The sequence below is a fragment of the Varanus komodoensis genome, unplaced genomic scaffold, assembly GCF_004798865.1.
Source record: "Varanus komodoensis strain SLA01 unplaced genomic scaffold, ASM479886v1 scaffold2, whole genome shotgun sequence".
Classification (NCBI taxonomy): Eukaryota; Metazoa; Chordata; class Lepidosauria; order Squamata; family Varanidae; genus Varanus; species Varanus komodoensis.
Window position 1 is genome coordinate 33,364,186 of NW_025335568.1, and position 16,647 is coordinate 33,380,832.

The 16,647-nt window shown below is 41.1% G+C and overlaps 1 protein-coding gene across 1 annotated transcript in view; it reads left to right on the plus strand.

Annotated features, from left to right (window-relative positions):
• Positions 1–14,721: 14,721 nt before the first annotated feature.
• Positions 14,722–16,647, plus strand: part of SLC5A7 (solute carrier family 5 member 7) — a 21,877-nt gene continuing 19,951 nt past the window's right edge. The window contains exon 1 of the mRNA XM_044429355.1: positions 14,722–14,899. Coding sequence (XP_044285290.1) covers positions 14,722–14,899 — 178 coding nt within the window. The remainder of the gene's footprint in view (positions 14,900–16,647) is intronic.

Here is a 16,647-nt window from a genome sequence, read left to right on the forward strand (position 1 = left end):
ACCCCCAAATTACTCAAAAGGAGGATGCTTGGAAGCAGTTGCCAGATTGGATTCATTCTGTGCAATGCCCAGGGACTCATTCTTTGTCGATTGTGCTTACTGAGAATAAAGAGCTTTTGCCAAAGAGCAGTCTGTGGTTTTGCAAGCGTGGAAAGGGAATCCCACCCATGGAAATTTATCCAATGATGAATTCATGAGATATATACATTGGTTTTTAAGTTGCTGCATGGCTGTTTATGTCCCTCTGGAAATTGTGCCCATGGACTTGGTGCTTACCCTTGATGATACAGGCAGCCCAGGGCTTATAGAAGTACTTGTAGTAGCTTTCTGAGAGAGAGCAAATAACAATGAATCTTGTGGCACCTTAAATACGAACAACATATATTATGGTTATGTTTTCATGGAGTAGACTTCATTCCATCAGAGTGCATCAAAGTGCTATTTTCCTTGCCAGGTTTTTTTCCCCCTCTGCTTCTGAGAAAGCTCAACTTCATTCCTGTAAAAACTGAGCAGACAGTAACATTAATGGGAACCATCTTGTATGCAAACTTGATGGACAAGTTGAAGGGATTACTTTGAAGATGTGTCAAGAAAGTTGGGGATTTCAACATTCACGCATAGGTCTTTTAAAAATCAGGTGTACATTTCCCCACTAGTTCAATGAATAATATGTTTGCACAACTGTAACTCAAGCAAAAGTATTTCCTTTGGCATGGTCGGTTTGCTTGGCTATAAATGAATGGCAATTGCATCAGTGCAAACATGAAAGAGAATGTGCTGTTTTTTTACCTTGTTAAAAAAGAGGAAAGAAAAAAAAGAAAAAAGAAAATTGACAGTTTTAATATCAAAGAATCAACAAAATATTAGACAGCACTGTAGGGGAGGGAATATGTTTTTCTGTCAGGAAAATAATAGATGGTGGGGGGGAATCCAAGAGCACATAATCCTACCTGTGGGGAAAGGAGAATAATTCTTAAGACAAGATGACAGCCTCTGAACTGGCCAGTGGGGAGATAGATATATTTTGTGGAAGGCAATCAGGTGGCATATGCTAAAAGGAATCTCTAACCTAAAATGAAACAGTAGACATGTGCTATGAAAAATAAGAAATGTACATTTGCTACCCAACTGCAGCTTGAAAGAATATTTGTACAAACGCAAATCCAACTGGTTTGCACCCAGATGTGAATGCAGATGTGTGCGTAAAAGGTTGTTTCCATGGGCAGATCTCTCTTACTGAACTGGGATGAAACAACCGGCATTTCTGTGTATGTGCTTCTCCCATTCACACAGACGTTATTTTGATGGAAGAGCTGCCCTCAGAACACCATCCAGAGAAATTACCTTTATTTTTCGTTTGGTCTTTTCTTGCTGCTGTTCTGCTCAATTGCTTTTGTTGGGGCCTTCTTTTTCTTTCTTTTTTCTTTTTTTATGTTTGGAGGGGTCTTCTATATCAAATGAAATTTTCCTGTTCTTCTACCCATTTTCTCCTCAGGTCATTTAACATATTCAGCTCGGTTTCCTTCAGGACCATTGTATAAATTGAAACCAAGAAGAAGGAAGAAATATATATAATAACTTTTTAAAAAATCTTGAAATACTAGATCAAATTATTTCATTTTCTCTTTAGGGTGATGGATATGTGATGGTTTACTTAAGGCTGTTTGCAGACAGAAAATATCCAATATAGCGTAAGGGTAGAAAAATAGTTTGTGCATGTATTTTTCTCCTGATTTATACTTTTTCTATTATTGCTTTCTTGGAATAAAGTTCAGGTCTGCCACTTGTGAATTTTTAGCATTATAGTCTTCCACAACTGTTCTGTTAAATTACCAGTTCTGAAGATGTTTGGCCACTCTGTGTAGGCTTCTAAATGGCATGCACTGTGACTTGAACCAACAATATTTACTTGTGTTTAAAGACCAGTTTGCAATTCAGTGTACAGAGAGTTCCTAAGGTGACTTACGAAATAAAAAATTACAATGATAAATTTCATAATTAATAAAAGCCAGTTATGCCCCAGAAATACTGTAATAAAAAAGCAACTGCATCAGTCAGTTCCACAACACACACACACACACACACACACACACACACACACACACACACAGAGAGAGAGAGAGAGAGAGAGAGAGAGAGAGAGAGAGAGAGAGAGAGAGAGTGAGTTGCACATACTGGAAAACAGGAGGAAACAGGAGAAAACTATGAAATGGTCTGTCAGGAAAGATATGACAGATATCCATTATCTTTTAAGAGGGAGTTAAAGATATGTCTCTTCTGACAGGTTAGTTCCAAGATTAGTTCCCAGGTTTGTTTTTAGTTGAAATTTTAACAATTGCTGGTTTTAATCTCTTGTAAACTGCAGGGGCCTATGGGAATAGGGCAGTACATACAAATCTTAATAAATAAAGCAAGCAAGCCATGGAAATAAATGACTCTTGATGGCATCCCACACAAGAAAGTCTGGACCTTGCTGAGTAATTGCAGGAGACTAATGTCTAAATATTGATATTCAGTCACATTTGTAATGCGTTTAATGGACTGGCCACAGACTAAGTTATTACATTCAATGTCCATGCAAATCAGTGTGCAAAGTTAGTAATGGCTTGAATCACATTGATTTGAATGGGAACTTGGCACAAGGGAGGGACTGCTGAGACAATTCCACAGCTTCATCCACAGCCCCACTGGCTCAGATCTTCTTCCTTTTCCCCCGTAGATTGCAAGAAGCTGGGAGGGGGTCGCTGTGGCAGATCCAGGTCAGTATAGCAGTCATTGCCCATTTGAGGTCCTTGTTACAACTGGCAAGAAACCTCTCACTGGTAGCTTGCCAATATCTGCATGGAGACTGGAGCAAAGAGCATGCAAAGGTCAGCAGAATGCCTCCTCTGCCTGAACCTAACCTTTAGCAATGAGTTACCCCCAGATGTTAGGACTACACTGGATCTAATCTGATCTGAATCTAATCTGATCTAATGGGTAGTGTCCAGAGTTGGGCTGGCAAAAACCAATGTTATTGCAGAAATAACTAATGCAATGGGGGGAAAAGAATGTCTGGCTTTGGTCCATAAAAAAATAACTCTTTCTAGCCTTCCTGCTGCCAAATTTCAGCAGCAAATACTTGTTTGCCCTGTGTCAGTATTTGTCTTTTGCAGAAGTTAGCTTATGCTAGTACAAAGTCATTAACTCCACCTTATGAACTGTGTGGAATGTAGCCCGATAAATCTGCAGTTTGTTCATTTTCACTTATCCTTTTTTGCAACCACTCCAAGATCTGCCTGTTGCCCTTTCAAATCTCTTTGTAAGCTGTGATATTGTGAAAGGATACATTCAAAAGCACACTCTATTGCACTCTATGCAACAACAGCAAAACTAATGGAAATACTCAAAATCACGAGAACATTCCATAAGGATGTAGGGCAGTTGTCTGTTAACCTGACAGCCTATATCAGGGAACCATCCCAAATTAATATCAAAGTCTCATTGAAAAAATAACTGACTGAAACAAATTTGTTTTCAAAAGTTGCAAGAGAGAAACATTCCACATTTTCATATTGAACCTCCCTTTGGGCACGTGGCCCAAAAGACTGAAGCTTTTATTAGATAAGATAAGATTGGATATGATATTTGTGTGTTTTAGATATTTGTGTGTTTTTTAAGCAGCAAACTTGACCTCAAGGCAGCTTAAACCAATAACAAAGAATCAACACATATAAATAAAATATTGTTCAATATCCATATCAGTATGCTACCAAGAGCATAAACAATATCAATAATACAAAAATATAATGTGAAAAACTAATTCAATGAAATAAAACAATTTTAAATGCAGTTGAATACAAAAGCATAACCATAGCTCAAAAACAGCATGAAAATGAAAAATTAATATAAATATTTTTATTTAAATCACTACATCATAACAATCTGACTATTCTAATTACCAAAATAGCTCAAAATAGACTAGCATAGACTGGGAAGTGTTCATACATGTAATTACAGAAGAACAAGATTAAAATATTCATCAACCTAGATGATAGTTTCTTTATTGTAGATCCAAATGAAAGAGAAAAATGGCTCCCAAAAATAGTGGACTGGCTACCTAAAAGATCCTGGCCAGGTACATGAAGTGCTAACAGGGAAGCAGGAGGGGAATTGTCCTTAGATTTTGAAACTGAAGTCAGGTATCAGAAAGCATTTTTGGTGTTTCCTGGACTGAACTTTTGGCTGTAATATTGCTTCTGAATGAAGCAGCCTTCCCCAACCTGGTGGCCTTCATAGGCATTTGGACCACAACTCCCAGAATTCCCATCCATTGACTGGGAGTTCTGGTTGTTGCAGTCCAGAGTATCTGGAAAAGACAATGTTGGTGAATGCTGGAATAAAGGATCCATGCTAAGACAAGGTTGAAGAAAGGCTTATCTTAAGAGTTGTCAATAAAAGGAGAGAGACTTTGTAGGATTCAGACTCTAGAGATTCTTCTATGGGAAAAATGAAAACTGATTTCTACAGGGTAATACTCATGGTTGCAAAAAAAAAAAGTTGGTTAGTTGGTTGACTATCTGCCATTTTCTTTTAAATAACAACTGTTCTCTGAGTAGATTGCAAGCCAGTGAAAGTACAAAATACTGTGCTAATAAACACATTATATATAGGCAATGTGATGCATATTGTATATAAACATGATATACAGTATTGTATATATTGCAAAGAGGCATTTTTCACATATTGTATATATAGCGCATCGAAATTATACACAATGTTGTGTATGCTCCATAAAGAAGTTCCTTACTGAATACAGGGATCCCTTACAGGAATAATGAATTGGGTAAGAAACCTGACATGGCTTGCCACATTTCCCTAAATATTACCCAAATGCATTTCCCGTTCTTGTAGCTTTATGTCATCTATTTGAATCGCACAAGGTCCTACTATATTTTCTCATTACTTCTAACAACTGTGTGCAATGACTAGCATGCATCGCCCCTGTGTATACCTAATAAATTATGAAGCACTTTTGAGAGATGGTTTTGTAAAAAGGTTACAGGGGAGAGAAAAAACATACACTTTCCATTTAATTTGTTTTTAAGTTATGAAAGGAGAGGCTGCGACAATGGCTGTATAATAAATCTGTAGAAGTATGGCGCTACTAAAAAGCCACTTTATGAAACTATGCTAATTTATCACTTTTCCTGCCTCACCTTTTAATAGGCAGTTCCATCCATTGTGCCTTTTAGTGGCTGTCTAAAAGGAATGCAGCCAAAGAGATCCAGGACCTGTACAAACCAGTCACAACTATTACCTACAGCTTTCATGGGGCAATTGTCTTGACTCATTGGCAGATTTTTACAAGGGGAAGAGGGGCAGCAATCCTCATCCTCAGCGCTTGACTCTCCTACATTTCCCCACTGCTTCTTCCATCCTGTTCTTCCATCTACACATTTTGTTAAGGAAGAAATGACTGACTAGCTGCGCAGGAGATTAGAGCTGTACGTAAGCATTTCACTGAGCTGAAGGAAATGGATTTTCCCAGAAGCCGCTCCCAATAGGGGCAGGGCTGGGATCAAGGATAGGCACAGGGGGAAACTCGCGGGGGTCACAGCCAGCAAGGGCCCGCTGACAAGGTCCCCCGAGGCCCACTGACACACCCCTCCTCTTGCCCATTGCAACCTGCACGCTCACTTGCCTCTAACTCTGCTGCAGTGGAAAGAAGCAGCAGCAACACAGGTGCTCCCTGGAGCTCCGCTTGCCCGTGATGACAAAGACGCTGCAGAGAGGGTGCGGGGGTCCTGCTGAGTGGTCTGAACTGTGGCCCCAGGTGGGGAAGCGCGAGGCCTGCAATTGGGCGGAGCGGCCTCCTGTGAGGAAACCCTTCAGTCCATGGAAGGCAGACTCTGCATCCGGTCTACTGACCGTGACAGGCAGCACTTGGGAGCTACCAAGTAGCTACCTCCACAAGGATATTCCTGCAGTCACACTCAGCGCGAACTCATTGGGATCAGTGGGACGTTAGCCGTGACTAACGTAAGTCTCGCCAGTTGAAGCCTTCTTTAAGTCTGGATCTACTCAGTATGAAGGCCAGCTGCTGCTTTGAGAGGAGGGGGGTTTGAATGATGTTGAGATGGATTGGACCATAGCCATGAGCAGCAATAATTAAATAAAATAGTTAAAATAAATAGTTAAACAGTTAAGTAGGAGAAGACTGGGGCTTTTATGACTGAGGCTGTCTAGAAGTTGGCTGAGCACCCCTGGAAAAAGAGACCCTGGTCTGATCCAGAAAAATTCTTCTGTAGTGTGATTTAGAAAAAGACAGGATACGTAATGGAATGTTAGGACATACCACTTTGCAGAGGTACTTTATGATGCTTCCCTTGCGGGTCTCTTTGCCTAAATGCCTCAGGTGCAATCCTGGGCATGTCCAGATTTCATGTGTAGATCTAAAAAGCCCATTTGTGAACATTTTGCCCCAGAGGCAAATGCTTAACTTTAAAAAGAGGAATAACAAAAAGACTTTACAGTTGAATTTCCAAAACAAAGAGTAAATTAAGCAACCAGGGCTCAATTGTGATTTTGGGAATAGCTCATTTTCTTTTAGTAACTATGGAGTCCCCAAATAAATTACTGGTCCATCGCTTGGGAAAAAAGAAGACCTGTCGGGAATTGGAGTGGGAGGGAAAGATGAGCACAGCAGAAAATATATCTGAAGGAAATCAACAATTGCTGATTACTTGGTGGGAAGATGTAACTACAGTGGCATTTCTGAAGTCGCAGAGAACCTATATATCATAGTGATGAGATTCTTGGTCATAAACTCCCAGAGAGCAGATAAGATTTGCTTTGCTTTTATCATTTGGATATGAAAACGTAACCACACCTTATTTATTCCACAGAAAGTAGTCTTAAATAAACAGTGAAAGTGCTTGAAAAAACAAATGCAAGTTACCATGTTGTAATTCATTTCATATTGCATTGCCTGGAAAAATAATAATGTATTGATATGTTCACCTGAATAATGTCCATTCCTTGCATATGGATGCCCAGCAGTGTGAACCATAAAGACTTTGAAGGTTCAAGGGCTGCTACTCTAGGAATATTTGTTATATCACTTCTGTTCGAAGTTATCCCATATTGAATATGTGAGATATTTCACCATCCAAATTCTATGCAAAAAGTCACAAAACAACAGGTAAGCCACATGTGACATTTAGGTGTTCCAACATCTGTCATTTGAAGCTGTTGAATTTTTGAGTGTTTTGTAAGCCCTTTGGAGGGTCCCCGTGTGGGATGCAAATAAAGTTTAAAGTGATTATTGTTAAAATGTAAGCCAGCATTCCTTGAGGCAACTATTTAAATTCCCAGTGTTTCAGATCTGTACAGCCAGACCTATGCTGTATACATGAATGAACACATATCCATGAAAGCAGTGCATGGACGAAGACATTTCAGTAGACCATGAGCAGAACTTGACAGAACAGTGAAATGAGGTAGTCAGAAAGGATAATGCAATTCTCGGCTGCATCAGCTGCAGCGTCCAGGGTGAAAGAGGTACTGCTCTGTTATGCTTTAACCTGATCTTACCTGGAGTGCTCTGTCCCATTCTGGGCACTACAGGTTACAAAGGATACCAACCATCTGAAATGTGTTGATGAGTAGGTGATATAGATGGCAGGGAATCCAGAGACCAAGTCATAGGAGAAAAGTTTGAAGGAGATGCGGTTGCTTATCCTGGAGAAGAGGCTATTAAAAAGCAATGATTGCCATCTTTGAACATGTGAAGTGGTGTCACACAGAGGGACAATCAAATGTAATTTCTCTTCTCAGCTATATTCACTAAGCTAGTGAGTATAAAGGAGAAGAAAAGAAGACGTAAACACTTACCTGCTACCATTATCTCCCCACCACCACCACCACCGCCACCACATTCTGCCTCTCCCCATGCTGAGAGATCCATTAATTTATGTGACATGAACAGCATGGGAAGAAGGAGCTGGCTCTGGCCAAGTCACTGGCTTCATGCACAATGCATTGTTTGTACGCGACATAATACACAAAGAGACCCAACCAGTATTAGAGGCAGTCAATCTTCCCAGAGCCTGCCAAATTCCCAATTGGCCACATACTGATCATTACCTTAGATCCATAACCAAGGATTTCCCCTCTGCAATGCTTGCCCTCCAACCAAGAGGAAGCAGTGGGGAGCAGTGGAATCCAGAAGTCACGAGATTAGCAAGAAATGAGTCCCAAACTGTGCTTACAACTTGAAAACACCAAATCACCAAGTGTAATGAAGATTCTTAGAGAATGAAAATGTGAAATTGCTCATGTTCCAAGGAAAATATGATACAGAGCCCCTAAGACTGGCCTCAGTATTACAGAAATGGAAAGTTGCCAGGCTATCCCCAGGTTTTAAGAAGGAATCAAGGGAGAATCCAGGAAATCCAGGACAGTCACTTTAATGTCTGTTCCACATACATTGGTGAGAAGTACTATTAAAAATGGTTTTTTAAACAAATCAGTCATATAGAAGGACAAGTCTTGATAAAGAAGAATCAGCATGGCTTCTGCAAAGGTAGCTGCTGTCTGAGTTGTTTTAGAGCTCTTTGGGTGTGTAAAAGGTGATCCAATGGATATTGCTCATCTGGACTTTCAAAAAGGTTTGACCAGTTCCCTCAGCAAAGACTCTTGAAGAAACTCAAGAGTCATGAGATAAAATAAGGGGTCTCTTATGGATCTGTAACTGACTAAGAACAGATAACTGATAATACGAACACACCAGCAATATATCAGCAATCTAGATACCTTTACAAGGGGGATTGGACAAATTCATGGAGGAGACTACCAATGGCTACTAGCCCTGATCATCACATCTTACCTCTAGAAGCAGAGGCGGTGTACCTGCATAGACCACTTGCTGGATAACTTGGGTGGGAGGGCACTGTTGCCCTCATGTCTTGTTTGGGCAGCTGTTTTGGCACTGTGTGGATATAGACTAGATGGGATTTTGGTTTGATCCAACATAGCCCTACTTGTGTTCTTACAAGTGTAAGGGTGTTGATGGCCTTGTGTCCTTTTCATGGCTTCCCATGGGCCTCTGTTGGGAATGGAATGCTTGACTAGAGAGGTCTTCAGCCTCATCTTACGTTGCTGTGATACTCAGTAATGAAGCAAAATGATGCTTTACTGAAATGCAGCTGGAAGAAGGATCCCTCAGCTCACCTGCACTTCTCCAGAAGTTGCCATGTCGACTGTTACAAACTCCAAGGGCTATTTAGAGGAGAAAGCCAAGCCAAGACTGCTACAACTGCTGGAGTCCTCTCACAAAAGAAGTTAAGGCCAACAAGTATGGGAAGCAACCACCAAACTTTTCTGCCAGGCAGGGGAAAAACAACCTGTCTAGATAGCACACTTCTGTATAAGGACTGAATGTGCCACAGAATGCATTGGCACAGGGAGAAAAAAATCCTAGGCCTTCTTAGTTCCCATGTGTTGCTGTCGATCAGCTTTGAAGTAAAAAAGAATGAACCTCCAAATCTAAGGTAGTGTTATGTTGCTTCAGTTTATGCAGCAATTTGGGACTGCTTCTGGATACTACAGGTGGTTGATAGAGTTCCATGTCTTGGATCATTATTTTCTTTAGGAGAAAGAGTCCATGGCTAAGAATTCCGGAAAATAGCAGAGTTCAGAAAATAGCAAAATTCTGGGAAATAGCATATTTCACTGTCAGCAAAATGGAAGAAATAGCCACAGCAGCTTGTGAGAACAGCTTCTGGGAGTAATACTTTATTTCTTACATTCCACCTGATTTTTTTACTGGCTGCACTCATTTGGTCTAGGCACACAACATATTCTAGTTAGGTCCAGTAAGACCCAGGGTATAATTTCACTCACCTGGAGCTATTTCATTGGTTTGCACAAGAAAAAAAAAGAGCTGCAGGTGAGAAATAAGCTGTGAAGTCCTGTAGGACTAAGCAGAAGGGCTACAAGTCATTATGGCTATGTATGCTATCTAGCATCACAAGTAGTGGACCTCTGTATGCTAACTGCTGAGAGTAGGAAAGTGCTATCACACCCATGTCCCACTTGTTGGCTTCCACAGGCAGCTGTTTTGCCACTATGTAACCACAATCCGTGGGTTCAAACAACATGATAACCCACACTCAGGCATGGATTGTAGGTTGCACAAGGCTTGTCACTGAACTGTAGGTCATTTTTGAAGTGTGGTTGTGTTGTCTGAACCTAGCCATGCTCAAAAAAAAAGTTTGTGGCTACCTGAAACCCACAAGTTCTTTTCATGGTTTGTTTATAGTTAACAAACCATGGTTTGTTAGCATACCTGAGTTCAGACAACACAAACACATGTTGTTCAACAACAAGCCATGGTTCAACAAAAAACCACACTGAAGCTGGACTACATAGGCATTTGGTCTGATCTTGCAGAGTGGTTCTTACATTCCATGGTAGGAACGATTTGCAAAAATAAAAGTGAGGAGATGGCAGTGTTTCCCCAGAAAACATGGGAACAGTTCTGGTGATCTAATTCCTCCATGAAAGAACTCAAAAGTCTGAAAATAAATTACTCTTGCGCAATCATCCCTCCATCACTACGTGCAGGAAAACCACTGGTTGTGATTTTCTGGTTTGTGGAAGAGATGCCACAAGCTTGAATGAGTTTGTCACTCTGATTATGCTGCCCATACATATAGGTTGTCCACTTGAGCTAATATTAGAGCAAAGGACCTGGCTTTCGCTGCCTCTTTTATCAGGCAGCATGGTCATGCCAGATCTCATTTAACCAGTACAATGTTCCTGGTTTCCCTTTTAGCAGATGACTAACGGCAAATTGTATGCAACGGCTGCCATGTGGAAGCTGCCAGAACCTACATATTCAGTATGCAACAGAGATAAATCACTTTTACTTCATCATTTGTCCTATTTGATACTCTTGATTCACAAGACAGCAGAACAGGTGCAAATAGGTCCCAAGCTCTAGTATAAAATTTTGGAGGAGGGGAAAGCTGCAGGAAAATTAAGAAAGGCAAATCATTTGTTCCCTTCTCCTTCAAATCTTCTGTCAGCTTATCAGCAGTGGGAGCAGGAGCTGATGGCTGTGGCAATAGAGACCAGGTAAAGTTAGGTACACAGTACAATGCTCCATCCATTGATCTGCAACCAGGCAGCATTTCAATTGCAATATTTTCTGTAGGGAAATGTACACTGTTGTTTCCACACTGGAGAACATATTGTGATTCAGAACGGCATGTGGCTGAAGACTCCACTGCTCAAGGCAATGCTTTCCTTTCCTGTCCACTCCTCTATCTGGGGTCATTTGGCATTGCGGATGTCTTGACATGCTCGGCAACCCCTGCCTTGGCCCCTTCTGCCATAGAAATGACCCTGTTGATGCTCACAGAAGTAAGCACAGGACTTCAGAACTCTGCACATCCGCACAGTTGTGCTCTGAAGCCCTGAAGGATAATTGGATTGCAGAGTGGCCACCACAGCTCCGAAAGAAGAATGAGGGGAAATTATAGGCAGTAGCCAGGTGTGCAGGTTAAAATATCCTGGGAATATAGTGATTGAGAATTCCACGATGCTGTTAAGAATGCTAAAACAGAGAGCCAGTGTGGTGTGGTCAGGGGAAGCTGGTGACCCCTGGATAAGTGAGGTGAATTATCTATTGCAGCTTTTGTTTTGAGCCTTACATGAATTATCCATGGTCCTGAACCTGTTTTGGGGGTAGAGTTCAGCACCATGGAGAGCTCCTATCAAGTACTAAACAAAGGCTGCAATGGCTCAGGATCCCAACCATTGGACTGGAGCTTAGCAGATCCTAGTAGTGAGGATAAAATGTGGAGGGGAGAGTCACTGAAGCTGCCTTTGTTTCCTTGCAAGACAGAAAACAAGTGAGATATAAAAGGAATAATAAATTTAAAAAATACATGTCCACATAAATGTTCAGTGGATTCAACATGGATTGGATGGATTGGATCCAGATTTAAGATGGGTATGTGTATTATTAGGAAAAGACCCCCATTCCGTCCACCACAGAAGCCTCTGCAGCCCCCTGAAAAAGCCACCTGCAATGAGGAGATCCTGCTGAGTGGGGAGAGTTGTGGGGAGAGGGGGGTCCCACAAAATTTAGTGGCGAAGCGTTCCTTTCTCTCTCGGAGTGGTGAGGCTGGGGCTGGACCTTGGGGTTAAACCGGATGAGCAAATGGACATCCAAAGAGTAGCAGGTGGCGCCTGCATCAGGACAGCAGCAGCAAGTGCTGGTTTATGCTTCTCCTCATGGTAGTGCCATGAGCTCAGAATGCTAAACCGTACACTCCCCAGGTTGCTGTTGCTTTTAACCAGGACTGGCAAAAAATGTTGTGCTAACATATCTAGACTGCAGAAGCAATTGTAAAGCATGGCATGATGTTTGATAGTTGGAGAAATGTTAGCTGTGTGTCATGCGTTTTATAACTAAACAGCTCTTCTGTGTGTTTATGAAGTACATTTCCTAAATTTAATTAGCTCTTGCAAAAGGCAGAATCTGGATCCATCCTTAAGAATTTCAGTTAAGCTGCAGGATTTGCAGGGGGATGAGGACAATGTCTCAAGTTAACCCCTTCTTACGAATTGAACCTGAATTCCACCATTGCTAAAAATTGGTTTGCCTTTCCCACTTGCCAAATGTCCATCCAGGACATGAAGTTCTCTCACGCTTAGATTCTGATCGTATTTTTCATTCTCCCCATCGTTTCCTTGTTTTCTCCTCCCATCCCACATCCTCCCAAATAGTTGATCATGCTCTGTTGAGTCATCTCTGCCCCACAGCCCCTCTTTGCCCCGTGCTGTGACGTGCGTCTCCCAGCTCTGACGGATGTGCTCTCCTTAGCCCTCGCCCTGCTCCATTATAACAGGCTCTCTTTTAATCCAGCAAATGTTTATAGGGCCCAGGATGAGCATAAGCTCAACAGCAGTGGGAAGCAAGGAAGGAAGGACAGACGGAAGGAGCGTGCATCTTTCCCACACCTGTGGCTGCAGGTTAGAGAAGCCAGAATGGCGAGGCCCTAGGCCTTCTATTTTGCTGCTCCTGATTGCTGCCAGAGAAAGCATTTCTCCCTTGAGAGTGGAGCCCTAGATAATTTTCCCAGAGGAGATGGTTGACTGTCTCGCTGCTTGCCTTCACCGTTCCAGTCCCCAAAGAGCAGTTGGGAATGAAGTAAAATGGAAGGGAAAGTAGCTATTCCCAACGTGGGGGGCAGGAATTCAGCCTCCTAGCTGGTGTGGAGTGTGCAGTTTCTCTTCGGTGCTGCACAGGACCTTCCACGCATCTTGATGGGTCTGTGTGGTGCTTTTGTAGCACTGGAGCTCTTTGCAAAGGCGCCTGTCCCTTTAAAGAAAGGGAAATCTGCTTCGCACACTCTGCCTCTGTGGGTGAACACAAGGTGCTGGGATTGAGCAGCTTGATGCCAGATCAAGGGAAAGTAGAGACGAGCACAGTGGAAGAAAGGAGAAGAGGCAATCCGCTGAAAAAAGAGGTGAATTGGGGTAGGAGAGGGGAGAAGTGAAACAAAGGGGGAGGGCATGAAGGGGAGGGGAAACCTTTTGGCTAACAATGTGGGGACGAATGGTTCCTTTGGCATGGTGCAGGTAATAAAATGCAACCAACTTGTTCCTGAAGCTAGTCTGGGAGTTTAAGGATTGCCCGTGCAACTCCGATCTTACCTCCAGCGTCCTCTTTTGCTTCAACTTTAAAAACTGTCCATGGATTTCTAAGGGAATCCGTCACTATAGATGTGGGGTGGGTGAGAAGAGAAATGACTGCTCTTCGCTTGAATGCCAGCACTTCGAGGGGTTAATTGGATCCCAGTGTACTCTGATTTTTACAGAAATGTTAGTTCTTCTGTCACCCAGAAACAAGTCCTCTCATGTGCATTACCATTTGATTGGAAACGTACTCTCTGTTGCCTGTCAGAGTAATGTAGGCAACCTGTGAAGCTAAAAGTACGTTCCAAAGGGACTGGGAAAGCCAGGCTAAGAAGCATCAAATGCTCTTAATTGTTCTAGTCTTCTTCCATTTTTATTGAAAGAGGCTATTGAATGTGTGTTTCTCTTTGATGATGAGTTTCTTCTCTGTTCAAGACACAGCAAACTTGAATTAGTTCTTCAGAAGGGATAGAAACTATATTTTGATCAAATACAGACTATTCATGCAGGAACTGCAGGCATCACTTCTGCATTTCTGTTCTTCATTCTTCACAGGTCTTTAAAAATTAGTATCATTTGTTCAATTAAAGAGTTTGTTTCCTTTCAAAAAAATGAGGAGCAGCAGGGGAAGATGCTGAGATTGGTCCTGAAATGTTTGATTCTGAGACCAAATCTGACAGAGCAAGTTCTTGCAGTGCAATAGATATGAATATTCTTGTTTTGTTTATACTGAGTAAAGTCAGAAAATGGGCATCACAGTGACTTTTTGGAATGAAAAATTTGTTTGGAGGTTGTGTGACCTTTGTGAGCCAATATAAATTCTATGAGAGATGGAAAAGGTTATATCTGGAATAAAACACTCCTGTCTAGATAAACTGTAGCATTAAACAAAATGGAATGCTTAATGTTCAAATTTTATTTAGACTTAAGTGTCTCCCACTGTTGGCCAGTGAATGCATAATATGCTACTACCTTTTCTCTAGCTCATGTTCATGAAAGCGCAATCCAGAGAATTGTTGTGACTTCAAAATGGCTTTCCACGTGGAGGGACTGATAGCTATCATTGTGTTCTACTTGGCCATCCTGCTTGTTGGAATATGGGCTGCTTGGAAAACCAAAAGCAGTGGAAGTGATGGAGATCGCAAGGAGGCTATTATAGTTGGTGGAAGAGATATTGGTTTGCTGGTTGGTGGATTTACCATGACGGGTATGTTCCTCTTTTTTCAAGTGTGTCTATCATTTTTCATGTGAATATAAATCTATCAGTTTCAGAAGTACAACTTCACAGATCATACCAAATGCTACTTAAATTCCACTGAGAGCATGCCATATAAATGGTTGTGCCAGAAAGCCTTCAACAAGTTACTTCTGAGTATTGTCGTTGAGAACAGCATTCACATGTGTTTTGCTTTTGAAAGATACACCAACTGGGTTTACTGAATAATGCAACATGAACAAATTAATGTTGACATACAACCATGATTTCCTTAGTATATCCCCTTAATGTTTCAGATTGAAGTCATCTAACAAATGAACCTCATTTTCCATTTCTTGCAATGCCTTTCATAATACGCCAAGAAACATTTAATTTCCCATTCCTCTTCCATGATGTAAAACAGGTCAATAAAGAAAGGGCAATCATCAACCGCTCACCTACACTAGGGAATCGTAAGAATTTGTCAGTGGGGCATGTAAACTTTTCTTTTTCTGCCTTCTTTTTTTTTTTTTTTGCTTCGTTTAAAGCTTTTTAAATTAATCGCATGCCTTACGTACATGGAGGAATCAAGATCCTATCAGCAAGTGGTCTTTGCATCTACTTAAAACTGGACCAATTTCAGTATGGTTGCACAAGAAATTGACTAGCCATGGCACAATTTAACCAGATAATTCAGCGTGGTTTATCCACAAAGCAATTTAGGCCAGATGTTTGTAATTAAGCCAGTATGGCTGAGTAGGTCATACAGTGCAATCCTATACATGTTTTCGCAGTGTAACAGTGCTTCCTACTGTGTCAGCTTAGATGCAGAATTCTGCTTCCTTTTACTCCATATCAGGCTAATTTTACTCTGTGGTGACATCAGAGGGGGAAAGGGGGCTAAACGGTGAGTCATAATGCACAAAATGCTTAAACTTGGACTTCACTTCATGTATTACCAAACTGATCTTAAGATTCTGTGCAGAATGCCATTAACTACGAAATAAGTCCAAATCACTTACAGTAAAGGGCTTGTCTATAAAAGCATTCAAGAAAAAACCGTTTCAGGTACAAATCTGTTTGTTCTCTATCAGAGCTGCCTTCTCTCTCCTGGTAGCATTTTCAATTATGAAATTAAAATTATTTGCACATTTCTTGCCAACAATGGCAGAACTTCATTCTAATCTGTTCTCACTGATTTCAATGGAATTTTCATTCAGATATAGGCATGATTAGAGAAGACTTAGTTGCATGGAAAATTGCAATCCAGAGGATAATGTGATTCCTGTGATTTTAACATGCCAGGTTTTGAAACCGTTCATGCCAACAAAAGAAGGTGCTGTGGCTTTCTCAGACATGAAGAATCTATTCTAACATTTGAAGGACAAATTGCATTTCACTTTGTTGATGGAAAAATGGTCAGTCCTGAAATCATCAGAATTTTGCAGACAGTTTTGTTGGAAGTAGTACCAGCTGTTTTTTGTGATTATCTTATATTCATAATTATTTAGAAATTGGCAACTGTGCTGTTTGCCACTGATATCAAAAGGAAAAATAAGACTATTATTATTTCTTACGGAGAGATGAAAACACACACATACAATTTACAGAAAAATTGCATTTTAATTCACACTGCATGTATAACCATGTTTATGTGTGTAATCCAGCTTGTATGTGTGTTTGTGTGCATGTGTAATCCAGTGTGTGTGTGTGTGTGTGTGTGTGTATTTAAAATCTCCAGAATTCACTTACAATCTAAT